The sequence below is a fragment of the Lonchura striata genome, chromosome 19 (assembly GCF_050655825.1).
Source record: "Lonchura striata isolate lonStrDom1 chromosome 19, ASM5065582v1, whole genome shotgun sequence".
In the NCBI taxonomy this organism is placed as follows: Eukaryota; Metazoa; Chordata; class Aves; order Passeriformes; family Estrildidae; genus Lonchura; species Lonchura striata.
The window spans coordinates 6,326,542-6,353,960 of NC_140721.1; the positions used below are offsets into that span (position 1 = coordinate 6,326,542).

At 57.9% G+C, this 27,419-nt stretch overlaps 2 protein-coding genes across 3 annotated transcripts; both read right to left on the reverse strand.

Annotated features, from left to right (window-relative positions):
- Positions 1-1,410: 1,410 nt before the first annotated feature.
- Positions 1,411-6,012, reverse strand: GAS2L2 (growth arrest specific 2 like 2). The gene is made up of 7 exons (XM_085557489.1): positions 5,882-6,012; positions 5,422-5,802; positions 4,554-4,792; positions 4,253-4,360; positions 3,475-3,571; positions 2,855-3,128; positions 1,411-2,687 (listed from the first exon to the last, which is right to left on the reverse strand). Exons 2-7 carry the CDS (start codon positions 5,777-5,779, stop codon positions 1,544-1,546), a joined length of 2,220 nt encoding a protein of 739 aa, XP_085413615.1. The 5' UTR covers positions 5,780-5,802; positions 5,882-6,012; the 3' UTR covers positions 1,411-1,543.
- Positions 6,013-7,484: 1,472 nt separating this feature from the next.
- MMP28 (matrix metallopeptidase 28) lies at positions 7,485-26,958 on the reverse strand. 2 transcript variants are annotated; one of them, XM_085557502.1, is made up of 8 exons: positions 26,819-26,958; positions 18,097-18,176; positions 16,632-16,783; positions 13,284-13,505; positions 12,103-12,348; positions 11,562-11,711; positions 10,925-11,092; positions 7,485-9,454 (listed from the first exon to the last, which is right to left on the reverse strand). In XM_085557502.1, exons 1-8 carry the CDS (start codon positions 26,906-26,908, stop codon positions 9,060-9,062), a joined length of 1,503 nt encoding a protein of 500 aa, XP_085413628.1. In that variant the 5' UTR covers positions 26,909-26,958; the 3' UTR covers positions 7,485-9,059. The 2 variants fall into 2 exon arrangements, with proteins under 2 accessions (XP_085413628.1, XP_085413629.1); XM_085557503.1 differs by having other exon boundaries at positions 7,497-9,454; positions 13,264-13,563; positions 26,819-26,948.
- Between the last annotated feature and the right edge of the window lie 461 nt (positions 26,959-27,419).

The following is a 27,419-nucleotide window of genomic DNA, read 5'->3' on the forward strand; positions in this document are numbered from 1 at the left end:
TCAACGACTAAGCCAATACATTGTTTGTTATAACCCTGTAGCCTGCAGTTTATAGCACAATTAGTTACAGGTTTTTATAGCATCTATTTAGTATTTTGAAGAAAAAAGAAAAAAAAAGGTTATAAATATAATTGTTATATTCTATTGTACTTTATAGACAGAGGAAGTTATATTAGTAATAATAACAACTCTCACTGCTTGGACAGCATTTCCCAGCTCCCGGGAAAACGAGGGCTACAAAGAGTTACTTTCCCAAGAGCCCAGGAAGGGGCAGTGGTGGTGGTGGCACCCTGGGTGCAGGCAGGGGAGCCCAGGCTGGCAGAGCCGAGGTGTCCAGGCACAGGGGTTGGAGCACACGGCAGCAGGGCAGCAGCCACGAGCACCCTACTCACACCTTACTACAGATTTACCACTCACCCAACGCCACCCTGGTCCTGCTGACAGCAACCTGGGCCTGGCACAGGCTGGGATGTCCCCGCTGCTGTGCCCAGGGCAGTGCCAGGTTTCTGCCTCCCCGTGCTCATGGAGGTGATGCCTGGGTTTGGTTTGGCCCCACCAAGGATGTTTCCCTGTCCCTGTCCTCCTCCTCCTGCCCCAGTCAGCATCCCAGTTGCCTGGACTTGGCTTTCCTTTCCCCCCTGGACTCCTTGTCAGAGATTCCCGAGGTGTCTACACCGCCTGTGACGCCCTGCACCTCCTTCTTTGAAATTGAATTAAAAATCAGGTCTGTCCCCCTTGTTCTGTACCAGCCTCAGGAGTGTTCTTGCCAGCAGGTTTTGCATTCCCGCAGTCCCAGCGCTCACATTTGCTGCTCCTCTGCAGGGAAGTGGGGCTGACTTCATCCTCTCGTGGAAAATGAGACTCTCTTGGGCATTGTGGGGTTCTCAAGGGGACGTTTGCTGTGCCCACATCAGGATTATCCTCTCTGCCTCCCCACCCGCACAGGAAAGATGTGGAAATGGAAGAGCTTTGGCACATCTCTATTGCACAGACGGGATTGCTGGGTCCGTGGCTGCGGGCTGGGGGTGCAGCAGTGCCTGCTGTGACCCCCTGTGACATCCATCACCCCCCACACACCACGGGGGTCAGGAAGGGTCCCCTCCTGTGTCCCCCCCACCTGAGTGACCGATGAAGGCCCTTGGAGCTGTCTGACACCATCCCGTGGTGCAGATGGGGAACACTGAGCTATGAGATGTTTTTTATGGATGTCAAGGATGGGGTGTCCCCACTTCAGCAGGGCTAAACCCTTCCCCCTGCAGAAAATATCCCATTCTCTCCATTTGGGGCTGGATTTTTCCACCCAAAGCAGTACGAAAGTGCCTGCTTAGCAGGATTACCAGTACAGACAAAATCCATTGGGAAGGAGAGGGTGCAGCTCTGAAAAGGGAGGTGGTGGAACCCCCCGGGTTGTGTGGGAGCGACTCCTTCGTGCTGCCCTGGGAAACCTCGGGCAGCTCCAGCTCCAGCTGCAGCATCGCTCCCACCTTTGGAGGGAGGGGTCCGTCTGTCCGTCCGTCCGTCCCCACCGACTCTCGGGACGGGCTCAGACCCACGACTCTTCATCATCCTCGGTCAGGCAGGTGCCGCTGTCACCCAGGGACGGCGTGGGGCGTGTGCCGCCGGGCTGGGGGGCTCGGGGCGGCGCCGGGGGCCGGTGCTGGGCGCGGGGGGCAGCGGGGCGATGCCCCAGCGGGGTGGGGATGCGCGAGGGGCGCTTGCCCGGCCTGTGATCCCGCCGGGGGCGCACCTTGGGCCGCAGCTTCAGCTTGTAGATGGAGGGCACACGCTCGGGCTTCTTCAGGCACCGCCGGGGCTTGGCGACGCTGCCGGCCCTGGGTGCCCGCGGGGTCTGGCCCCCCACCCCCGGCCGCTCTGCCTCCGCCGGGGCTGGGAGCTGCGGGGCAGCTCCTGCGGGTGTTTGGGGGACCTGGCTCCGCATCCCCACGGGGCGCAGGGGCTGCCGCCCGCGGGAGAGCTCCTCCAGCACCCTGTCATAGCCGGGGGGCTGCGTGTGCCTACAGCACCCCCGGAGCCCCTGGCCACATCCTCTGGCTGCCCCGGCTTCATCCTCTGGCGCCCGAGGTCCCTGAGCAGCCGCAGCCCCTGGGTCCGGGGCGGGGTGGCACTGCCGTGTCCCCTGGGGACCGTCCCCAGCAGCACAGACCCTGCACCCCCCTGCGGGACGGCCCAGAGGGGTGGGGGGCCGGGACGGGGCCGGGCTGGCTTTGCTGGGGGGTTTAACGCCGCTGTCCACTTTCGGGGGGTGGCTGAAAGAATTTCGGGGTGAAGGCTGTCGGCCCCGGCCAAGGGCTCCCTGCCTCCCTTCTCCCGGAGCATCCCGGTGCGAGGAGGGGGCACAGACCTTTAGGGGACTGGGGGCACGGCCCTTGCAGGGGCTGGGGGCTCGGGGTGTCGCTGTGGCGGGTGTCTCCGATTCCTGTGGCCTGGCAGCCAGCGCAGATGATTTTCCTCCTTGCCGGCTGCTTCTCGGAGGTGCCGGCACCGTCCGCGGGCCGGGTGCTGCGGGCCTGCCCCGTGCCGGTGCCACAGGGATGCATTTCCCTGGGCCCAGCCGGGAAGGGACGGGTGCCCGGCCCCTCGGCCCGTGCCCAGGGGAGCTGGACCGAGCGGGTGACCGGGATGGTGGCGGCTGCCTCCCCAGAGGGACAGCGGGTGGCTCCCGCATCCTGCGGGGAGAGACAGCGGAGAGAGGACAGGGAGCTGCAGCATCCCCCCCCGTCCCGCCTGGTGCTGGGCACCTCCAGAAGGGAATGAGGGAAAAATTCCAAGGGTGTGAGAAAAACCGCTCTGAAGCCAGGCAGTTTGGGGCACGAAGCATCTCTGCGCCACTTACCTGCCCGAAGGGACCCTCCGGGGCTGCGCCGGCTCCGGGTGAGGGCTGGAACCCGGCTGGCGACCCGAGCCCTCTGGCGAGGGGGTGGCAGGGGACCGGGGACCCCCGGAGGGGACACGGGCCCCCCAGGTGACGGGGGGCAGGGGGCTCTGGGAGCGGCTGACCAGCAGCGCGGGCTGGGGGCTGCGGGCGGCCGCCCTCGGGGCCGGGCACAGCCGCACCTCGTGCTGCACCGGCTGCTGCGGGCTCCGCGCTTTCCAGGCTTGTTTGTGAGCTGTGGGGACAACGAGGGGGGCTCAGCACCCCTGTCCCCTGCACCCACCCCCGCCTGCAGCCCACCCAGCCGTGCTTCAGCATCCAGCCCCACGAGGGTGCCGGCGGAAAGCTGCGCTCCCTGCGAAGTGGCTTTTGGCGTCTGGCTCCATCCAAAAGTCTTCCATGACCTCTAGTGGCCACCAAAGCCAAAGAAGGTCCCCAAAACCCGACATTCCTCAGCAAAACAACGAGGCACGGCTGTACCAAAGCCTCCCGCTAATGAAAATGTCCCCGAGCATCATGGAGACCCCCACAGACACCCCCAGTCTCAGGCAGCCGCGGGGTTTGGGGACGCGGGGACTCACAGAGCGAGGTGCAGCGACACGGGTCGTGCTTGTCCAGGTAGTGCTCCAGCGTGTCCCAGCCGCCCCCGACCCGCACCATGACGTGCTCCCGCAGGATCTGCACGGGAAGGGCCATGCCAGGGGATGCCAGCACGCTCGGCCGCCTTCGGGAGCTGTGGGCTTGCCCTAAGTGCCACCAGGTGTCCCGAAGGACGGCTGCGTCCCTGGCTCAGCTCCTGCGGCCATCCCGTCGCCACCACAAGGAGGGTGGGGACCCTTTTGGACAACCCCTGTCCTTAGTCTTGTGCTGAATTCTTTGGCCAAGCTTGGGGATGGATTCAGAGCATCCCAGCGTTCCTATGGCTGGGGGAGACCAGGCTGTGGTGCTGTGGGATGGCAGGTTATGTCCCACACACATGGATGGATGGATGGATGGATGGATGGATGGATGGATGGATGGTAGATGGATGGATGGATGGATGGATGGATGGTGGATGGATGGATGGATGGATGGATGGATGGATGATGGAGGATGGAGGATGGATGGATGGATGGATGGATGGATGGATGGATGGATGGTAGATGGAGGATGGATGGATGGATGGTTAAATCCATCCAATATGGATGATTAAATCCATACCAACATCTATTGCAGGGCTGAACTCTCCCACTGCCCTGCTTTGGGAATAATGGTCCGAACTCCTACACGGGCCCCTTTGGGGGCTTATGGAAAGGGTCGTGGCAGCAGAGCAGAATTCCTGGTGCCTTTCCCCCAAAAGCATGGGTGAAGCAGACTCACCCGGACAAAGATGAGGGTGTCAGAGTCCCCCACTCGGTATTTCCCTTCGGAGATCTTGATCATGGGGAACTGGACAGGGCAGGTACAGCAGCTCACCATGTGCTGGACCTGTGGGTGGCAGGGATGGGTCCTCACCAGGGCTGCTGGGCAATGGTCCTGGGCTGGCCGTGCCATCCACATCCATCTCCATGCCCATCTCCCTGCCCATCTCCATCCATCTCCATGCCATCCCCATCCATCTCCGTGCCCATCCCCATCCATCTCCATGCCCATCTCCATGCCACCCCCTGCCCCTTGGCACCATCTGGTCGAGGTTGTTGAGGTCCTGTCTTCTCCTGGGGGGACGGGGCAGGGCGGGCTCCGTGGCAGGCAGGTCCAGCTCCTGCCGAAGCTCCTCCTCGATCTCCTCCTCCATCTGCACCAGGGTCGGGGCGCGCATTCCGAAGCGGGAAGCGTGGCGTGCCAGCTCCAGCAGGCACAGCACGAAGTTCTTCTCGTTCTTCCTCAGCACCAGGTCCTCTGTCTCGAACATCACGACGTCTGGGCAGGGCAGGGCAGGGCTGAGCCGGGGTTGGCACACGGGGATGAGGACAAAGGGGATGGGGGGCACAGATGGAGTCAAAACCCACCCAAAAAGTGCTGTTCACTGGAGCCATCCCTCCAGGAATATGGCTGGGTTCAACAAGAGTTGGGAGAAATGATAAAGGAGGAAGAGCCTTTCATTTTGGGCATCTACAGCTGTTTCATGGCACCCCAAAGCCACAAAATTCAGTGTCTGAGAGCCCTGAGGACGTCTTGCTCTGTGCCACTCCCCTTCCTGGGCATCCATGGTGGTAGGACAGGGTGCCAGGCGCTTTGCTCAGAGCCAGGATTTCTCCTGCTGTCCTCAGGGCTGGGACCGTGCCATGCCTGGCAGGGACACGCTGTGCCATCCACCCTTTCCTTTTCCATTCCTCCTGTGCACATTTGCACCCCAGCAAACACTCCAGCCACGTGCCAGCACCCTGCCAAGCTGCTGCCAAGCCTGGAGGACATTTTACAAGGGGTGCCAGCTCGGGGACGCTTGCACACGGGGTGGCACCGGGTTTGGGGGACACGTGGCAAAACATGGAGTGGCTGGAGGGGACTTGAACACGGAGACACGGGACAGCTGGAGCCTGGCATCCTACCTTTGATATCCATTTCCTTCCTGCACCACTGGATGAAGTTGGAGACGTTGTCCCTGGCCTGGAAGGTGCCTGGCTGTGCTGTGAGGTTGCAGGTGACACCAGCAGTGGGCAGGTGGAGGTGCCGGGCCAGGTCGGGGAAGGCACGGGCAAACTCCCCGGCCACCTGGGTGACGTGGTTGGCGTGGGAGCACAGCACAGCCCCCGTCTCCAGCACCTCCAAGAAGGTGCCCACCTCGATGTCGAGGCCGTAGAGCTCCTTCAGCCACTCTGCCAGGTCCTCCTTCATGGCGTACAGGTACTGCCCGCTGGACCGGTAGGGACGGATGCTCCGCGCCCCCGTGCCCGGTGTCCCCCACATCCTGCCATAAGACTGGGAGGAGGCTGAGGGACAAGGATGATGGGGACATGGGGAGCTGCCCCAGCCCTGTCCCCAGCACGCCTCCCCGGCAGCCACACTCACCTGGTGCCACCTGCTCGTGAGGTGACAGTGTCCTGGAGGTGTCCAGAGCCCTTCTGGGGTCCCAGGGCTGTAATGCTGCTGGGGAGAGGAAATCACCCTCCCGGGCAGTGGGTGTTTTGTTTCCTTCCCAAGTGCTGAGCGCTTCTCCTTGGTGACAAGGGACTGGCTGCAAACACTCCCCATTAACCCTTCAGCACCTGCTCCTCTCTCACAGCCCTGCTGCTCCCCAGCCATGCCAGGGGTGGATTTGTCCCTCCAGGGACCCTGGCTCAGGAAGGAGTTAGAGAGCAGCTCATCAGCACCCAAGCTGCTCCCAACCACACAAGGGGGATTTTCCCCCTTCCCAAAATCCTTACACCAATCTCCAGCACAGATGGGGTGACCTGAGGGCCACAAGGTGCATGTTCAGGGCAACCTCAAGGTGAGAAGGGTTTATTTTCACACCCACTTTTGGGCTTTCTCTGCTCTGTGCTCCTCTGTAAAGTCCTTCCTTCATTGCCCACAGCAGCAAGGTCTTTGGGAAAAGCCAAGCTCCTGCAGGGATGGAGTGACTCCAGGAGTTGGGGCTTTAAGGAAATAACTGCACATGAGTGGGCACCTCTGGGAATGTGGGATACTCCCTCCCTAACCCAGGCCTGGCAGAGCTGCCACAGCACCCAGGTAATTCTGCAAAAAACAAATCTACCAGGGAAGTGTTGATGCCTCAGGACCAAAACAGAGCCTCTCCTGGGCTTTGTGGGGCTCCTTGCTGCGGTGGGGGACCCATCCTGTCCCTGGAGCCAGCTGCTGATGTCACTGCAGGTCACTGTCCAGCCGGGGTCATTTTGGGGGAGGGAATGCAGGAATCCCAGCTATTCTGTTTGGGGAATGTGTGGCAGGCCAGGCAGGAGGAGTCTGCGCCTGATGTGCCCAGCCAGGGAGCCCAGCAGGAGAAAAGAACCCTTGAGAGGCTGGATTTCCATCCAGGGCACCCGGGGGGCTGGACTGAAGGGCTCAGGGTGGGAGTTCACCTCCCCCAGACCCCCCAGCCTGACGGGGTACAGGAGACACAGCGGAGTGAGCCCTGCTGCCTCTGCCAGCAATGCTGAGCTCAGCCCAGCCCTGGCAGCATCTCAGGGCCCCAAAACATCCCACAGGACACAGCCCCAGGAAACACATGGCAGCAAGCCAGGGAAGAGATGGAAAACCCAAAAAGGGGAGAGGATTTGAGGTAGTTCCATCATCAGCCTCCGGTCACACAGCAGATGGGATGCCTGGCTTTCTCTTAATGGGACAAAAAAGGGATAATGAATTAATTCAGCCTGGGGAAAAAAAAAAAAAACTATTAATATATCCCAAAGCATGGAAAAATCCTCAGTAATTTGGGGATGAAGTAAGAAAGAGAATTTCCATGTTTTCATTGCCGTCAGTGAGTTTTCAGTGGGATCTATCTCCCCTCTTTGATCCTGCCAACATGCAAGCTGAGGCCAAATTCAGCAATCCCCTCTCCAACCCCAAACACCCACAGTCATCTTAAACACAGCCCTGTCAGAAAACCAGAGATTTGCTTTGAAAAAAACAACCCAAACCCAAAGTGTGACATGAAAACAAGCACAAATCCCAATGCCACAGATCCAGAGGTTGGTTTTATTTGCTGTCAAGTCTCCAAGCCCTTGGGACTCCCTGCAGGCCGCCTCGCCCTATTATCATTCAATTCCTATGAAAATGTGTGCTTCTTTGGCAATGTGGAAAATCCCCTGAGGTTTTGGGCAGGTGAAGACCCTGTGTCTGTGTCTGCACATGAAGGGCTCACTCACAAGTGTTTTGGAGAATGGGAAGAGTGCTGGCTCCCCATCCTGCCAAACCCACAGCTCAGCTGGCATCTGGCAGCACCAAAAGCCTCAAAAGCCTCGGGAAGTACCAGCCCTGGCATCCTGCTTAGGGCAAACCCTGCCCTGCAGGGAAGGTCTAGAAAGGGCAAAGATGAGGGAAAGAGGAATCCTTGAAGCTGCTGGCATGAGGAGGGCACCCTGATGTGGCACCCCAGCACAGCACCCTGACATGGCACAGCAGGAGCAGAGCAATGCTGGGCTCCGAGTCCTGGCAGAACTTAAATGGTTCAATAAATCATTTAGTAAATCTGAGCCCTGTCTTGCTCAGCACCAACCCCTCAGAACTCCAGCCCTGGGAAGCTGAGGTGCATCCCCAGCCCTGGGACACCGCTGGTGACCCTGCCCAGGAGCCTGCAGCGTTTCCAGGTGGGGAGTCTGCCTTGGGAAAGGAATGAGGAGTATGCAGCCACACTGTCCCCATGGGCCTGCATGCACAGGCATGTCCCGTGTCCTGCTCACCCTCTCCTCTTCCCCTCCTCCCCCAGTGATCTGTCACCCCGTTCATCCGGGTGGGGCCCAGGGACTCAGAAATTCGCTGATCCTGTGTCCCTGGCAGACAGCGGAGCACAGGCGCTTTCTGTGCCAGGTGAGCACAGCCCTTGTCAGACACGGGGGGACCCTCCCAGGCACCCCAAACCCATCTGAAAGGAAATGTTCCTGCTGCCTGGGAGCTGCACAGTGCCATGGCCAGAGCTCAGCTGAGCCACTCTTTTCTCTCCACCCCAAACCCCGCTGCTTTCAGCCCCAAAATCCACCGTGGTGGTGCCTCAGCAGAGTGCTGGGAGTGCTGAACAAACAGCAGGGGCAAAGCTCCACATGGACCCAAATTTTTGTCCAAATGTCTCCTTTCTTTTAGTTTTAAGCAGGAGATGTTGTCAGTCTGCTCTTGAAAACCATCCAAACCCCAAAGCAAGCAGCAGCAAGACGCTTCTCCACCTGATTGTGGGAAATGACAGATATCAACAAGTATCAACAAAGATATCAAAAATTATCACCAGTCCTGGTTTGGAAACACACGTGTAACAATATCCTGAAAGTTAACAGAAATTGGTGCGTTTGCAGTCTCCATGGCTGATACATTTTTTTGTGTGGTCTGTATAAAAAATCCTGTCCCAAAACCTGCGGGCCACCTGGCTGTGGCACGCCTGTCCCGGCTGCACCCGAGCTCTGCTGGTCACTGCTCCTCCATCTCACAGCTCCAGCCAGCCCCTGCCCACCCACCTCAGACAGGACCCCAGAGTCACACCAAGAGGGATCCAGCAGCGAGCCAGGCGAGGTCCATCCCCGTTTCACCCATCGCGCCGTGCTCACACCGTCTCCTGCTCGCTGGTGGCATCCCAGCAGCCCATCCAGGCCAGCTGCGTGGCCCATTTGCCGCTGGCCACCACTCTCAGCTTGGCCTGGTCAAATTGCCAGTACTGGTCATCCCGAAAGAAGTAGACGGAGCCGTGGCGGTGGGGCACAGCCCCGGCCGTGCCCACGGGCAGCCCTGCCCAGTCCCGCAGGCTGCGCGGGTAGTAGGGCTCCATGCCCAGCGGCTCCTCGCCCACCACGAAGTACTTGGGGCCTTTGAAGAGGACGAGGCGCCGGAGCTGCTGGAAGTAGAGAGCGGTGTCCGGGTGCCGGGGCAGCCCCAGGGCGCTGCATTTTCGGGGAAATCCTGCCTCCAGCTCGGAGCCCGCGTAGCGCCAGCATCGGCCGCCTGCGGGGAGCGCGCAGGGTCAGAGCGCAGCCCAGCGTGGCCTGTGGCAGGACCGGCTCCAGGGGTGGACAGGCTCGGCCGCGGGACCAGCCCGGTGCTGCTCACTGACACCCAGCCCACTGCTGACCCAGCTGGAACCGCTGCGGGGCTGCCCCAAGGACCAGGCTGGGGGGAAACTGAGGCACGGCAGCTCAGGGGCTTGAAGGCATGGGAAGGGACCACCAAGGCCACCACCACGCTGCTTCTGGCAAACCTCCCCCCTGACCCTGCGCAGCGAACGGGACAGACAGAAACAGATCCAGACGAGGCTGGGACATCCAAAACCAGCACTGCAGCAGGAATTGCGATGGGGACCCGTGGCTTGGCTGTCCCCACAGCGCCCTGTCCCCACAGCAGGGCAGACAAAAGCCCCTTTCTGCTCCCAAGGCACAGCCTGACGCAGCCCTGGGGAGGACAGAGGGAGCAGCGAGGGCTGGGGAGGCAGAGGGGCTTTGGCTCTCACCCAGCTGCAGCACAAAGCCCCTTTTCTGAACAACCAGTGACTGATTTCCATGAAAAGCTGGGGCTGACCCTGGCAGCCAGGCTGCCTGGTTTGACCTTCCTCTCCCCATCTGGCTGCCAGGCCGATCATAGATGGTATTCCAGCTGCTGGGGCAGTTTAGGGATGGTATCCCAGCTCCTGGGGCAGCTCATGGATGGTATCCCAGCTCCTGGGGCAGTTTAGGGATGGTATCCCAGCTCCTGGGGCAGTTTAGGGATGGTATCCCAGCTCCTGGGGCAGTTTAGGGATGGTATCCCAGCTCCTGGGGCAGTTTAGGGATGGTATCCCAGCTCCTGGGGCAGTTTGGGGATGATATCCCAGCTCCTGGGGCAGTTTAGGGATGGTATCCCAGCTCCTGGGGCAGTTTAGGGATGGTATCCCAGCTCCCAGAGCAGCTCATGGATGGTATCCCAGCTCCTGGGGCAGTTTAGGGATGGTATCCCAGCTCCCAGAGCAGCTCATGGATGATATCCCAGCTCCTGGGGCAGTTTAGGGATGGTATCCCAGCTCCCAGAGCAGCTCATGGATGGTATCCCAGCTCCTGGGGCAGCTCCAGGCACAGCCCAGGGATCCATGTGCACCATGAAACCCCCACGCACTCCCCTGCACCTCATGTTTTGGGGGGCAATTTCTCCCCAAGACCCACAGCTGCACCTGGATTTGCTTTGACACACCAGTGAGTGCTGCTCTCCTGATGGGGAAACTGAGGCACCAGGAGGTGATGTGGCTGCCAGGGCCATGTGCTTCACCCGTGAGAGGGCACCGAGCCCAGGGTTTCGCACACCCAGGACGCAGCAATGCCCCAGCTCTGCACTGGGAGGGGACACAACGAGAACTGTGTGGCTCCAGCCAGACCCAGAGAGCCACACAGGAGGCAGGCAGGAGCAGTGGCAGCCCCAAGGGGAGTCTCCTGCCCGGGCCTCACCCACCTTTGAAGAAGTAGAACTTCCCAGTGAGCTGGGACCAGGCGCAGGCGTCGATGCCGGCGGGGAGGCCGGGCCAGCGTGGCTGCAGTGGCCGCGGGTCACTGGCGTTGCCACTGGCTGACACCACCCAGTAGTGGCTGCCCTTGAAGATGTAGAGGTTGTGATCTCCATCTGTGAGGCAGAGGGAGGATACCCCAGGTGAGAAATGTTATTGAAGCACCCTCCACTGCTACCCAGATCCCCTGTCCTCCCCGTGCAGCCCCGTGGTGCTTTGGGGATCCTCAGGGTTTGGATGCTTCCTCCTGCCTTTCCAGCCACCCCCTCGGCATCCGGAATTCATTGCCTCCCCTCCAGGCATGAGAAGAGAAATGCTGGCCGCAGTTCAAGGCTTATCTTGCTCAGCTGAGCTCCTGCAGTGATTAATCCTTACCACGGCCCAAGTTTTAGGGTGTTTTCCCTGCTCCTGACACATCACTGTGCCCTCAAAGGGCACTGCTTCACTGTCCATCAGTGATGCCACCAGTGCCAGGAGCTGTGCACCAGCCAAACCCACCCTTCCCAGCACTGGGAGCTGCAGCAGCACTGGGACAAGGGGTAGGGGTGCACATTTTGGGAGGGGGTCACAGTGGCCAACACCCACCGGCGGTTATGGCATCGAAGAAGGAGTGGCAGTAGTAGGTGCTGAGGCTCCTCTGCTGGTGGTCCCTGTCGTGAAGGTCCATGTTCCAGTCCTGGAAGTGAGTGAAGACCTTTCCTGGGAGCTGGATAGCCGAGCCCTTGGAGGGCTTTCCTGGGATGGAACAAGGGGTGGTGAGCCCGGAGAAGGGACAGAGAAACAACTTTTCCCAAAGCATGAGGCTGGGACTCCCAAGACTCCAAAGACTCCTTGTCCCATTGTGTGGTTCCTATCCCACTCAACATGATGGTGGCAAAAATCCCTTGGTACCCCAAAAAACATGCACCAGCAGACAGGCGGGCAGCAAATCCAACCTTCCCTGCCCTGGAGGCCCTGGGACAGGTACCAGGGCTGCATTTTCCTCCCCAGCCACACACAGGGATGTGATCCATGTGGCTGTAGCCCTCTCCCCTTTCAGGGACCTGCTGCCATCCCTCCTGCTCATTCTCCATCTCAGAGAACAACCCTGGAGGACCCAAGGGATGCTCAGGGAAGCCAGGCTCACCGTACAAGTTCTGGATGGCCAAGATGTCATCCCAGCTGAGGACGAAATCCTTGCTGAGCTTCTTGTAGTAGGGAGACATCAGGGCGCTCTTGACGGGCGAGTGCTGCAGCCCCAGCGTGTGCCCGACCTCGTGGGCCACCACGATGAAGAGGTTGCGCCCCTTGCCGCTGTGCAGGGACCAGCGCTCGGCGCTGTCGAAGTGGGCTTCTCCTCGCCGGGGGAAGAAGGCGTGGGCCAGGGCACCTCCTGGGGACACCAGAGCCATCAGGGACCACGGCACACGCAGCTCTGGCTTGGGTGTGGGTCAGGGTTAGGTGTTTCTGGAGGAGCCCGTGTTCGGAGGGCTCCTCGAGGGCCTGCAGGGAACGTCTCGGCCACCTTGCTGGCAGACCTCAGTGGCAAAGTTGGGAGGAGGGACCCCCAAATCAGGCAGCAAACTGGTGCAAACTGGACTAGAGAGACTGCGGAGCCTCCATCACCCCCAGCCCACCACAAGCCCAGCCTTCCTCCTGTCAGAGCACATCTTTCTGGCTCCCCGGATGCCTCAAGACCCTGGCAGGGGGCTCAGAGACCTTGGCAAGAAGTCAAAAACATCTGTGGCTTCGATTTTAGCCCCTGGAAGAGGCTGCCAATTCTAGATGAGGAATTACAAATCAAAAGGGTTTGAATAGTGTAATAGGGGAATTGACACAGGGTGGAAAAGTAGAATTTTGGGGTTTTTAGAATGTAATTCAGGAGTACAAGATGGAGGAATTTTGGTGTGTCCTAGCCTTTTTCTCCTTCTTCTTGTCCTCCATGTCTTGGTGTGATGGTGACACTTTTCTATTGGTTAGGATAGGGACACACTGTCCAACATAGATGTTAGATATTAGTGCATTGTTATAAACAGATGATACGTAACTTTTGATATAAAAGGTAAACACCACTCAGAGGGCACGCCAGACTGCCATGGCTTCTGTACTAGGCAGACCTCAACAGGTCGGAGAGAAAATACCATAGATGAGGAGAAATAAACAACTTTGAAAACTCGACTTCACGTATCCCAGACCTCTTTGGCTGCCGGGCTAGGCGAACAAAGACTTCCCCACTGTTGGGGTCTCACCAGAAGACCCAGCCCTCCTCCCTACCGGGGAAGAGCCCACGTTATAAAGAGAAGCTTACGAGGGGGAAGCGACCAGCACCTGGCCCATCGAAGGCGTTGCTGAGCCCGTCGTTGTGGTCCCCGTGGAAGAAGGTGAGGCGGATGTCCGCGGGGCCGCCCCGCGTCTCCCCGAAGCGCAGCGAGGACACGTTGCTCCAGAGCTGGAAGGCGGCTCGCACGGCCAGGCGCACCTCGTGCTGCGGCAGGTAGGACGGCCAGTTCACCACCCGGTACGTCAGGTGCCGCTTGTACCAGCGCCCACCTGCAACGGGACGGGCTCAGCGTGCCCCCTTGGCCTTCTCCTGGCACACAGGGGCCGCCTGAGTGGGAGAAAACTCCATGGAAATGTTGTGGTTTTCCCAAGGCAAACAGAGAATTGAGGCAGCGGCAGCACCGCGATTAAATCTTTCCGAAGGTGCCGCCACTAGAGCTCACCCAAGGCTGGAGTTGTAACCAAACCCTGTGTCCTGGCTTGTAAGATCAGCATGGATTCTATTGCCATCTGTTGGAGGTGGGGCAGTTTTCTTATCTCTCCCAAGAGCAATGTCTCCCTCCGGGGAGATATCTTCTGTTAATGGCCATTAATGACTCCCTGCATGACTGGTGAAGTTCCATCATCCCATGGTGAGATGCTCCACCCAGAGGGAGGAGCCAAGCATTCCTACCTGCATAAAATCAGCATTTTTGAGACACTGGCAGCCACTTCTCTGGAGAAGAGAAGCAACTTCTTCTCTGCTGAATTCCCAGAGGAAGACCAGGCCCAACTACTCCCAGACCTTCAGAGAAAACTCCACCCTTCCAGAGATCACCACTTCAGCAGCATTTCATCTGCCACTCCAGGAGGAGCAGCCACCATTTAACTGGACTATTCCCAATACCCTGACTCCTCAGGGTGTCAGGTTTCTGACTCCATCACTAGTTTCGTTTGTACTCATTACATTTTAAAAATTATTATTATTTTCATTTAGTTTTTCTCCTAGTAAAGAACTGCTATTCCCATTCCCATATCTGCCTGAGAACCTTTTTTAAAATTGTGGTAATTTGGAGGGAGGAGGTTTACCTTTTCCATTTCACAGGAGGCTTTTGCCTTCCTTCAAACTCCTGTCTTTTCAAACCAAGACACCCTGAAACCTCTCTGAGGAGATGAGAAGCTGTGGCACCAACTTTGAACTTTGGTTCACAGAGCCAAATCCAGCATGGGTCCCTGTCAGGAGGTGCTGCCTGATGGCAGCTTCAAGTCCAGAAGGTGCAGCCCAAGGGCTGGATTTCAGGGAGAGCAACCAAAGCCACCTCTGAAAAGGTGGGAGAAAGGTAAAGGAGTGGGAAGCGCTCTCAGCAGCACCTTGGGGGCACAGCTTAGTGCCAAGGCCTCCTTAAAAGCTGTCAGGGGAGACAGAGCCCTGATGCTACCAGGACAATTGGGGACAACTAGGACAATGAAGGGGACAAGCGTTGTGACTTCCCCTAAGCTCCCCAGCCCCCCTACCACACAGGAGGGCGAAGATGAGAGTTCACATAGTTGCTGAGCAGCATTACAGCCCCCTCCTCCTCCTCCTCCTCCTCCTCCTCCTCCTCCTCCTCCTCCTCCTCCTCCTCCTCCTCCTCCTCCAGCACCCCTCAGCAGCTGTGGGACCCCAGAGCCCTGGGATTACATTTATCTGGAGGCATCTGGGAGCAGGAAAAAAGCCATGGGGCCCTGTGGGGATGTGGGTGCCGGAGCTGGTGCTGAGGCGTGGGAGTGGGGACAGAACTCCAGCATCTGCCTCTGCTCCAGATGTGCAGGAAAACAGGGGGAACAGAGCCGGCAGCACGCCGGGGCTCCGTGCTCTGGCTCTGGGTTGAGCCTCCCAGCAAGCCTGGCACACACAGCTGGCACACACAGCTGGCACACACAGCTGGCACACATCCCACCCCAGCTCTGCCTCCTTCTCCCCATGGCTGGGGACACTCTGGGCCAGCTGGTCACACTCCTGGGGACAGAATCAGTTCCCACTGCTCCTCAGTGCAGTGATGGCCTCCAGCTCCAAAGGGACACAGATGAGCTCCCACTCTGCACAGCAAAAGCTAAAAGCAAAAAAGCAAAAAGCATCCCTAAAACTAAGCCTGGCACCCCATCCTTCCCTCCACAGGAGCAGAGCATCCACCGCCAGAGGAGGATGGGCAAGGCTGGCTCAGCAAGGCTGGCTCTTGGGAAGAGCAGGGCTTGGCTTTGTCCCCATGCTGGGCTCTGAGTGTGCCCCAAGGCAGCGGCATGAGGGACACAGGGGCTGCCCAGGGAAGGTCCTGCTGGGAAAGGGGTGGATAACAAAGCACTTTGCTGGCTCAGCTGCCAGGGTTTCCTGCTTTGAGCAGGATAAACAGCACAAAGCCTCCCCCAGCCTTCCTGCCCAGTGCCACCAGCCCTGCAGGCACTCCCTGTCTCCCATCCAGCCCGTGGGTACAGATGTGCTGCTGTCCCATCCCCGCTGCTTGTGGCATCAGAGCACCAGAGCAATAACCAGTGCCACACTGAGCCCTTTCCTTGAGCCATTGGGGCATCTCTTGCCACCCACCCATTTTTATGATCCCCAAAAAGGAGCCTCATGAGCCACAGGGCACTGGCTGCTTCTGTTTGCCCACCTCCTGCTGCATGCCCTTCCTCCTCTGCTCACTGCCAACGTGTCCTGGGCACAGGATGGCTCCTTCAAGGGAGACATGCCGGGGCTTTGGAAGGAAATCCAGAGGCTGGAGGAGGATGACAGGGCTCTCCTGGGGCTGTCCATGGCCAGCCCTGCCAGATGCACAGGCAGCCTGACACGGCACAGAGCCTCCCCTTAATCTCCCCTTCGTTTTTCCCATGTCCTAAGCACAGCTGGCCCTGGCCCTCTCGCTCTCTAGGAATCCAGTTACTCATCTGCAAGCCCAAAGAGAGCTCACAAGGGATGAGAGGCCCAGTCTTGGGCACACAGGAGCACAGAAGGATGCTTGGAGAAGACTTAAACCCCTTAACATGGATGAAATGACTCTCAGGTCAGGCTGCCAAGTGCTGGCAGGTTTTTGGTTACTGCTGTGTCCTTAATATGCATTAGAAGTCCCAAAGATCAGAAAAACCTGGAGATAACTTCACTGTGTGCCGGCCTCTGCCCACCAGATCACGCCAGCACAGCTGTGTGTGGAGCCGAGTGCTCCCTGGGAGATGTCCTGGCTCCCACAGCAGCAGCAAAACCACCCCAAAAATTGGGAATCCAATCTCTAACCAAGCCACAGAGAGACCAACTGAAAACAAAAAGCTTTAAAAATAACCTCCAGGCGTATCCCGGGCTGCGCCTCCCACCCGCAGCATCTTCCCCACGAGCCCGGGAGGGCAGAGCCGAGCACCCCGGAGCGCGCCGGGAGCCGCGGTGCTCACCGTGCTGCGGCGTGCGGCGGCGCCGGGCGGGCGGCGCCCCGGCAGCGCGGCCGTGCCCGTCATCCGTGCCGCACCTCGGCAGAGCCATCTGACGGAGCGTGGGGGCATCCAGCACCCCGCTCGGCGGCAGCTGGCTCACCCGCTGGAAATGCCTGCGAAAAGAAGGGATTTATCAGTAGCCACATCCAGACCCCCCCCCGCCGGAGGGGTTTGGGAATCTTTGACCCGATTGAGCCGGGATTTTCACCCCGTAAGCAACCCAGAACTTCATCCCGGTGGTAAAACAAGGATTTGGCTCTGCAACCACAGCTGACCTGCTAGTCACCTCTTAGCAGGGTAAAGGAGCTTAAAAATAGAGCCCAAAAGTGCCTTTTCCAGTTTTTAACCCCAGTTATTTGACGTCTCATTTAATTTGGTATCTGGCTTTGCACAAGGTCAAGCCCGGGATGCTCCCAGAGCCGAGGTGATGTCCTTAGGAGAAGCCCAGGCAGGATTTGGCAGCTCTCCCCCATGACATCTCCCAGCCGTCCCCAAGCTCGGCCTCCCCCCAGATTTTATTGCGAGGCAAGCACCGGGCCATAAAAGGCAAATAAAGCAGCGAGAGCCGGGTGCCAGCAGCCGGCACCCAGCTGGGGGAGCCGGGCACGGGCCCGCCTTTCCAAAAAGGACTGGCTGTGCTTTAGCATCAGACCGTGAGACAGAGAGCCTCCAGCTGCAAAAAGACCCCTCTGGCTGCAAAAACAACAACAAAAAGGCCCCTCGGAGCACTGGCAGCATCCCTGCAGCTGGAGCTGCAGTTTGGAGCGCAGCACTGAAGAAAAGGCTCTGTTATGTGTAGTAAATATAATTCGCACCATTACTTGTATGAAATATGGAATATTGGATACTTGTTAGATTATGCCCGTTGTATTAGTTCCCCCCCTTTGCAGGTGAGACTGGGTGTATATTGGGAACTGATTTACAAGTAACAGGATGTGGCTCGGCAGGAGCTGGGCCATGGCTGGACTCCAGGTGCTGACACCGGGACTCCAGGTGTTGATCATCGGTGCTGATCATCACCCAAGATGGATCTCATGGAAATCCTCAGACAGATCCATGTGAATGCAGCCTTCCCATAAATCTCATCAGGGATTCACCTACTCCGGACACTGAATTATTCCTCCTCATCACCAAAAAAAGAAAATCTTATTAACCTATAGACTCTGAATAGAAGAAAAGACTAACTGTTGAAATCTTGGCCTCATGTGGAATTTTCCCTATAAAAACCACTTGTGCCGGGATGGAGGGATGGGCATGGGGAAACCTCTGCTGAGGCTGACTCCTTGTAGCACACCCAGGGTTGATCCCTGGGCTCGGCTCTGTTCTTTCCTTGTGGCTGGCTAGATAAAATTTGATTGCAAAATAAACATTTTATTTTTTCATATTAATTTGGCTGGACAAATTTTCATTTACAACAGGCTCCCACCTCAGTGCCTCGGAGAACTCAGCGGGGCTGTGTGTGCCGGCCCCCAGCTCGCTGAAGTAGCCGTATTTCTCCAGGAAGAGCTGCAAGAAAAAATAGGAAAGGTGCAGCTCAGAGCACGTGTTGGCTTGGGAAGGGGTAGGGGAGAGAAAGGAGGTGGCAAACAGTGCTGCAAACCCAAAAATGCCTGCTTGTTTTGCCCCTGAGAGCTCTCAGCGCCTCCTGTGCCCGTACAGGTTCCTGGGTGTCTCCTCCCCATCATTTTTGGATGGCTTTTGGGGTTTTTGGTCACGACACGATGGAAAGAGAGAAATGAAAAAGAGAGAGATGAAAAACCTCTACTGCCATCTCCTGCTCAGCTCTGATGGCCCCGGCTCAAGGCAGGGGTTCAGACCAAGCCCAGGTGCCAGCGGGGCGGGGGGAGCTGGGCTCAGGCTCAGCCTCCCCCCGTTCCCACGCAGGATGTGCTGCTGCAAAGTGGGGACGCTGCGGGTGCAATTTGCTTTGCCAAACCATTCTTCTTCTTATCGGCCGCTGACACGGACGGAGATTGCCTCTCTGAACTCGCTCCAGCATTAAATGGTTATGTTAAAGAAAATAAACGGCTCGGGCTGCTCCCCGGCCCTTGGAGGAGTTAATAGCCGGGGTCACAGGAATGCTCCACGCCCGCCTGCCCCGCCGCCAGGGATGTCTGCGGGAGACAAACAAGCTGCCCAGCATCCTGTTAGTGCAGCAGAGCCGCGGTTACAGCAATGAAGAATCAGAATAAAAAGTGAAAGTGGCGGCTTCCCTTCCCCGCATCCCCAAGGAGAGGTGTGCTGAGCTCCAGGGATGCCACGGGCTGGCCCAGATGGCACGGCTGGTGTTTTGAAAGCTGGTTCCCTCCCGGCTCATCTCTGACCGGGAAAGGGAGGGGGTTGGAGGGGTGACCTCCTCTCAGCACTGCTCCTGACTGTAGGTGACCCAGTTCTCCTGTATGTCCCTTCAGAGGAGGCAGCAGCACCTCCTGGGCCTTGTCACCCGGCAAGGAGCAGGAATGGTGTGTGGGTGTGGCAGTCCGGAGGTGTGCCAGGGCCTCTCCCTCTCCTCCTCCTGCCCAAACCTTCTGCTTGCCATGAACAGTCATCCTCATGTCATCCCCAAACACCTCACCCCACGTGTGGGCAGGCACATCCACGTGTGCTCTGCAGACCTCACCTCCTCCAGTTTCATCTCCTCCAGTTTCATCTCCTCCTTTACACCCCCTCTACCTGGAGCATCCCCCTCTGGCAGAGGACCAGCGCAGATTCCTGCCTGGACACGCTCTTTGCCCAGCCCCACCCAAAAGAATTTGGCTGGTTTTCCCACCAAAGCTGCCTGCCTCAGCTGGAGGCACCAGCAGCTCATCCTGGCAGTGCCAGGCTGCAGCAGCAGAGCCTGAGCATGGCCAGAATCTCCCAGACACCCCAGAGTGGTCAGCGAGTCAGGAGACATCAGGTAAGTGCCACACTGGCAGGGAGAGCATTGGTTTGTTTGTCAGGAGAAGCCACAACACCTCTGCCCAGGGTTCACCATCCAGCCTGGGCTTGCCCTTCCCCAGCCACACCAGGATAACCCCACCTTTACACGGGTACCAGAAAGAAAAATCCAGCAGCAGCTCAGGATGAGCAGGGATGGAGGAGCATCCCGGGCATGGGGAGCCTTGGAGCCCTCTGAGAGTATCTGGAGAAGGAATGTTTCCCCCTGTGCTTGTATTTTTATGAAGTTCTCCTCCAGAAGCACACAATCCCCAGTTACATGTGAGGGTGCAGGGTGAAGATGCCAGTGGTGACATCACTGCAGATAAATGGGAGCTGAGAACACCTGGATGGAAAATCCTGGCTCTCACATCATGGTCTGAACCTTTTCTAACACGGTTTTGCATCCACTCAGCACAACCTGAAGCTCTTTCCTCGCCTGGAACCCAACACAATCCCATCCTTAAAGCGTGAAAATGGTTTTTCCTCACCATGATCTCATGAAGGCTTGAAACTCCATCTGGACACATCAGAGTGCACAGGGAAAAAGCAGCTCCTGTCCCAGCAGCTGCTCTTGAGCAGCACCAGCAGGCACAGAGGCCACTGGCTTTATCATTCCTGCCCACAGCTCCTTGAGCTTTGCAAGTCCAAGCAAAGCAGCATTTTCTCCGTGGTTTCTGCCCTGTGCCACATTGAGGTTTTCACACACAGCCACCAACCCTCCAGCTGCAAAACCATCAGGAGAAATTTTATTACATTTTCTAGACACTTCTACTGTCAGCTAAGGGTGATGGTGGTCCTGGAAACACAGAGCTGCAGGAGAGGGGTGTGCTGATCTCTGTCAGGAATTTCTCTGAGCACAGAGCATACAAATCCAGGGAGTTTTTGGGGTCCAGGGGAACCCGAGAACCCCATGCTACAATGTCCTGGGCCTAAACCAGTGCTCAAGGCTCCCCCAGCACTGCACAACCCCCCAGAGCCCAGCCAGGCTGTGACAGGGCTGCCTGGAATCTGGCACCAGCCCACGAAACCTCTCCAGAGGCTGCAGTGCAAAGTCTGGCCGTGCTGGGAAAACCCCCTCCCTCCTGCCCCAGACGGGGAAATGCTCTTTTCCACACAATGGGAAAAGAAAAACAGCAGGAAACCAAGAGAAACATTAATATGAAATATGCCCAGCTCCCCCTCTGCATGAGGGAGGGAGAGGAGGATGGATCTGGGGGGCAGAGAACCTCCGGGGCTGCAGCAGGGACAGCAGGAGGAGTGTGGGGAGACAGAGGGGCCCTTCCCATCTCAGGGCTCTGATGTGCAGCCTGTTACAACCCTGGAAATCATCCTTGCCTTGACTAAAGCCAAGGAAACACCTTGCCCTCCACCACAGGCATCCCGGGTGGAAGACAGCCAGCGGCAAAGACAATTAGCCCTCCCTGCCTGTTAAAACGAGAGTGCCGAGACTGCAGGCTCGGCTCCTGCCTGCTCTCCCCTCCAGACACGCCCATTCTGGCTCCTTCCCACCAGCCGAGTAGCGGAGAAGCCTCACACTGCTGCCCGTGGTACAAACCCCATCCCTGCCCTCCATCCCCCGGCAGCGCAGGGAAGGGATCCCATCCTGCCAAAGGCCAGGCCAAAAAATGCTGATAATGTGTCGTAATGAAGAAATAGCTGGCTTCTGATTGTGATGCTGTGGGTTATAACATCTGTACTGTCTCACCCTTCACACGAGACCAAAAACAGAATAAAAGCTTTTAAAACACCTCTCAGTTGAAAAGGGCTTAATCCGACCCAGGTGTTTCGTGTCACGTTTACAGGTGGTGCCACCACAAGCTGCAGCCTTTCAAGTCTTTTGTTTGAAACCATGAGACAGCCCAGGTGGATCCTAAACCCTGGTTCCAGCATCCCCAGGCTCATCCCACATCATCTCCCCACCAACATGGACATGGAGTGGCTCCTGCTTTCCAGCCCCGCTTTCCCCCAGCACACACACCAGGAGCGCTGGCCCGGGGCTCCTTTTGGCGTGCTCACAGCAGGAGCAGCAGCTCCTCCTGCCCATCGGGTCCCTGCTGCCTGCGAGCTGCCCCCAGGAGGTGTCACAGCAATTAAAAACGCTCATTTGCTTCCGCTCATCCCTGCAGAGCCGCAGGCAGAGCCCCCGCTCCGCTTTGGTTTAAGTGTGTGTATAATATAATATCTATAAATATTATATCTGTGCACGCAGGGAGACACACGAGAAGGGGCATTAGCGAGCTCAGAGCCTGGCTGTGCTCCCGCTGGGAAGGCAGGGAAAGCTCAGCTGATTCTGCTCTGGGGATGGAGCGTGGTTAAAGCCCCAGGAACGCCTGGCTGCTGGGATGTTCCCCTCCTGCACCCTCCTGGAGGAACCTCCTGTCCCACCTACTGTCACAGTGAGCTCATGGGCGCTCTATTTCCCCTTCCCCATTCCCTGTGACTCTGATCAGAGAACCCTGGACCCTCCTTCCTGCCCCGATGGGGCTGCTGGAGAGCCAGGGAAGCCCACCCTGTCCAAAGTCTGTACAGACCCCTGACATTTCCTGTTCGTTCTCTTGTGCCCCACTCTCCCCTTAAACACCACAGAATAAAGAGAGCTGAACCAACATATCTGGGGTAAGAGTCTCTTTTGGGAATCTTTGCCATCTCCTGATATTCCTCCCCTCACAGCCTCAGACCTCTGAGCTAGCCTGATATTTAGGACGATGTGCAAGGGGGGGAACGTCAGCCTACCGCTCCTAAAATCAACTTTGGCAGCAAATAATCTACTTGCTACTAAAGATGTGGAGTTGGGGTCTTCTAAACTCCTTTTATTTTCACACTGGACCTTCCAAAGCTGCGAAGCAGTAAGCCTGGTCTAACTAAAACCCCTCCTGGTTTCGCTAATGGTTTGGATATGGCTTGGAGCAGCTTGGTCTAGTGGAAGGTGTCCCTGCCTATGGCAAGGGGTGGAATGAGATGAGCTTTAAGGTCCTTCCAACCCAAACCAATCCATGAATCCGTTCTAACTCGTTGGGGAGCAGCCAGCAACTTTACCCCGGCACCCCCAGCACCCCAAACCCCGACGGGCTGCAGCACCAAAACTGGAAAACAGGGAAGAACACCGGGCTTGGCCAAACCATCCCCTGCGAATACCAGAGCGGCTGACAAACCAGTTGGGTCACGCAGCCTGGTTGTGTTTTCGTGGCTAAGGAGAGAAAGGAAACGAGTCTCGCTCTCCAGCGGGGTGGGAGGCGGGGGAAGGCGCCGTCCCCGGCGGGCGAGATGTGCCCTGACAAGCGGGGATTGTTTTTGGGGAGCAGCGGGAAGAAAGGCGGGCTGGGCTGTCGGTGCTGCGGTGATTCAGGGCTGGAAATGACACCGGGGCATCGCCGGGGCATCGCCGGGGCATCGCCGGGGCGCTCCGAGCCGCCCGCCACATCCCAGACGCGGCTCGGGGGTGCTGCAGAGCCCAGCGATGCCTCAAAGGGTTAATTTAATTCCCCCTCCTCTCCACCTCTCCATCCATCGTGCTGAGGCCGAACGGGTGTTTTTTTACAGGAAAGGTGATTTCTCCGCTTGGTTTCAGAAGGAAAATGTGGGATGCTCTGTGCCCCGGCTGAGCCCCCAGCCCCACCGTGTGCGCCTCCCTGATGCAGCTGTGCTCAGCATCCCGCATCCCAACAGCATCCCGCTCCTAAAGCAGCTCAGAAATGCTGGAGCATTTCCCAGCATAAGCAGCCCAGAGCCCAAATTGTGGTTTGATAAGGGGGAGAAGTCAGCGTGCACCAGATACTGCAAGATGGGAGAGAGAAAGGCAGGACAGGGGGGAAAAGTGGGGAAAAAAATCCAAAATGAGAACTATCCGGTCTGTTAGTCCAGTTCTCTGTTCCCATTCCGTTTATCTCAAATTTCTCCTCAGCTTTTATTTCCACCAAAACAGACCTGGAGCTTCTCACACAAATCTCTGCAGGGACTTCATTGTCCTTTGTCCTTGGCTCCACCAGCACCTCAGCGTGCTCCTCACCCCCACCACGGCTGAGATCTCACATGCCCCGGGCATTTTACACAACTCCCCCGGGATCAGGGAATTTTGGGCATTACCACCCCCCAGCTGCTGTCTGAGCACAGCCCAGCCAGACACCAGCTCTGCCAAACAATGTGCTCTCTTACATTGGACCCTCTCCTACCTGTAGATGATAAGATGATTTCACAGACAAATGTTTCAAATTAAATTTTTGAATTTTCCTTTTTTTTTTTTTAACGTGGTTTTGGGGTTTTTTTTAACTGCAGTTGATACAGATGCAGTGAAAACATGGACACCAGCCAGGAAAAGCACATAACTGGACATTTGACAGTCTTATGCATCTAAGTTTACACAACATATTGTTGCTAACTGTGGCTTTTTAAAAAGAATTAAAAAAAAAAATCTTTAGAAGCAAAGCCTGGAAGTGCTCTGAAAGCCACAAATCACCAGAACTATTTGATGTTATGTGAGAATTTCAGCTTCCTCCTAAAAGAAACTTAACTGCTCAGTTTATTTAGACAAGTTCCACATGCCAGTCTCTGCATTTCCATTGTGTGTGCTGTCCCAAAGTCCCTGGTCAGCAGAGCAGATCCCTTTGGGGAAACTGAGGCAGGGAGACAGGAAAGTCACTTGCCCAGCACCCCCTCATAAGGGATCTGCCACAATCCTGGGATCTGTTCTGAAGCTTCAAGGAAAAAGAACTCAGAAGTCACCAAAGAGGGGTGGAAAGGCAGTTTGGGTTGTTAAACCAGTTCTTCCCAATCAGTTGGTTTTCTTTTAAAGTCAATTTTAAATTACTGGTTTTCTCAGCATTAAAATCTTTGCAGATTTATTTTCTCCAGGTGGCATGAGGGGCTGGGCTGAGGTTTTGTGTACAGTGGGAAAAGCACAACTATGAATGACCTCCCTGAAGCAGTATCTCTCAGCAGAAAGAGCCTGAACATCAAAACAAGCCTCTGAGCGCTCCTGTGCCCTTTTCCTCTCAAAGCATGTGTTCAAAAATCCCAATTAATTCACCAGGACTAGCTGGCTGGGGTTGAAAATTAAGCATTTGTGCAAACGTACACGGGATCAAGGCCTAAACAAAAAAAAAAAAAGTCCCCAATATGAACCTTTGTTCACCAGCCAAATCTCACACCCTGTCCTCCCAAAACAAACAGGAATGGATGGTGGCACGGGGTGACAATGACAGCAGGACAAACAGAAGAAATCCAGAGGTGATGGGGACAGCCCTGGAGAGAGGCAGGCAGGGGAAGGACTGGCTTTTGTCCCCTTCTGGGGACAAAATGCTGGGAGATGGGAAGGTTTGCAGGTCACCTGTGGGGACACCTGCCACGGGCTGAGAGAGCTGAGGAGCTCATCCTGGGCAAGAGAAGGCTCCAGGGACACACAGAGCCCCATCCAGTGCCTAAAGGGGCTCCCAGGGAGCTCGAGAGGGACTTTGGACAAGGGCAAGGAGAGATAGCACAAGGGAGAATGGCTTTAAGCTGGACTAGGGCAGACTTAAATTAGATCTTGAGAAGGAATTCTTCCCTGTGATGGTGGGCAGGCCCTGGCACAGGGTGCCCAGAGCAGCTGTGGCTGCCCCATCCCTGGAAATGTCCAATGCCAGGGGTTGGACAGGGCGTGGAGCACCCTGGGGTGGTGGAAGCATCCCTGCCCATGGCAGGGAGTGAAATGGGATGAGTTTTAGGTCATTCTAACCCAAACCAGTCTGTAATTCTCTGCCACAGCTCCACGCAGCCACACTCCCTGGCATTCCAACACAACCCTGTGGCACAGCCCCATCTCCAAGCTGGCACAGCCACACACACGGCGTGTGCCCAGGGCACCCGTGCATGCACAGCTGCCAGGGGCTCAGGGGCACTCACCTGGGGTGGGCATGTACGTAGGGAACACACTCAAACCTATGGCATGGGCACACCAGGGACATGGGCATGCCAGGGACACAGTGACACCTGGGGCATGGGCACACCAGGGACATGGGCACACCAGGGACACAGTGACACCTGGGGCATGGGCACACCCAATGCACAGACACACCAGGGACACAGTGACACCTGGGGCATGGGCACACCCATGGCATGGGCACAGCAGGGACACAGTGACACCTATGGCATGGACACACCTATGGCATGGGCACAGCAGGGACACAGTGACACCTGGGGCATGGACACACCCATGGCACAGACACACCAGGGACACATTGACACCTGGGGCATGGACACACCCATGGCACAGACACAGCAGGGACACAGTGACACCTGGGGCATGGACACACCCATGGCACAGACACAGCAGGGACACAGTGACACCTGGGGCATGGACACACCCATGGCACAGACACACCAGGGACACATTGACACCTGGGGCATGGACACACCCATGGCACAGACACAGCAGGGACACAGTGACACCTGGGGCATGGACACACCCATGGCACAGACACACCAGGGACACATTGACACCTGGGGCATGGGCACAGCAGGGACATGGGCACACCAGGGACACAGTGACACCTGGGGCATGGACACACCCATGGCACAGACACAGTAGGGACACAGTAACACCTGGGGCATGGACACACCCAATGCACAGACACACCAGGGACACAGTGACACCTGGGGCATGGGCACATCCATGACACAGACACAGCAGGGACATAGTGACACCTGGGGCATGGGCACACCTATGGCATGGGCACAGCAGGGACACAGTGACACCTGGGGCATGGGCACACCCATGGCACAGACACAGCAGGGACACAGTGACACCTGGGGCATGGACACACCAGGGACACAGTGACACCTGGGGCATGGACACACCCATGGCACAGACATGCACACCCAGGGCAAAGACACACCCACGGCATGGGCACACAGGGATACGCACACAGCTGGCGGGACACGGGCACACCCATGGATGGGCACACCGGGGACTGTCACATCTGGATCGTGGGCACACCTGTGGCACCAGCATGGGCACAGCCAGGGCATGGACTCAGTGGGGACACAAACAGCCGGGGCACGGGGATGTGGGCACAGCGGGGACGCGCACAGCGGGGACGCGCACAGCGGGGACACGCACACCGGGGACGCGCACACCGGGGACGCGCACAGCCCTCCCACGGCCGCACGGGGAACGCGCACACGCGGGGCGCGCACACCCAGGACACGCTCCCAGCCCTCCCCGCCGCTGCCGGTGCCGGTGCCGCTCCTACCTCCGCCTGCCGCCGCTGCCCCGCGGCCGGGGCGGGCCGGGCGGCCGCCAGCAGCCCCAGCGCCAGGGCGGCTCGCAGCGGCGCTGCCATCCCGCTCCGCTCCGCCGCTCCGCTCGGCGCCGGGCGCCGCCGCCTCTCCCCGCCCCGGCCCCGGCCCCGGGGGCGGCCCCAGCCCCGGCTCCGGCCGAGGGCCGGGCTCCGCCAGCAGCACCGAGCGGAGGGGCTGTCCCTGCTGTCCCTGCTGTCCCTGCTGTCCCTGCTGTCCCTGCTGTCCCTGCTCGGGGCCATCCCCCAGCCGTGTCACCCAGCCCGGAGCTGCCAGCAGGGAATGACCCCGTGCATGCCCCGGGAGCATCCCGCTGCCGGTGCCAGGTGGGACAGCGGCTCTGCCCGGTTTGAAGCTGTGCAGAAGAGGTGAAGGCAATTGCAGCTTTTCTGAGCCGCGTGTTCACCCGCTCGGCTGCAGGGTTTGGAGGCTGGGGCCAGCACTTGCCGTGAGCTCAGCAGCGCAGGCTGGGCCGGCAGGGCAGCCCCTCTTCGGGGCTCTGGCAAAAGCCACACATCAGAGCAGGGCTCTCTCAAGCTTTACACAATAACCACA

Excerpts from the sequence above, each read along its gene's own strand:
- MMP28 (XM_085557503.1), bottom strand. The coding sequence starts at position 26,908 with ATGGCAGCGCCGCTGCGAGCCGCCCTGGCGCTGGGGCTGCTGGCGGCC. Across the intron at positions 18,177-26,818 it reads GGCAGCGGCGGCAGGCGGAG|CTCTTCCTGGAGAAATACGG; the intron begins GTAGGAGCGGCA and ends TTTTTCTTGCAG. Across the intron at positions 16,784-18,096 it reads GAGTTCTCCGAGGCACTGAG|GCATTTCCAGCGGGTGAGCC; the intron begins GTGGGAGCCTGT and ends TTCTTTTCGCAG.
- GAS2L2 (XM_085557489.1), bottom strand. The coding sequence starts at position 5,779 with ATGTGGGGGACACCGGGCACGGGGGCGCGGAGCATCCGTCCCTACCGG. Across the intron at positions 3,129-3,474 it reads GTGTCGCTGCACCTCGCTCT|CTCACAAACAAGCCTGGAAA; the intron begins GTGAGTCCCCGC and ends TTGTCCCCACAG. Across the intron at positions 2,688-2,854 it reads CGGAGGGTCCCTTCGGGCAG|GATGCGGGAGCCACCCGCTG; the intron begins GTAAGTGGCGCA and ends CTCTCCCCGCAG.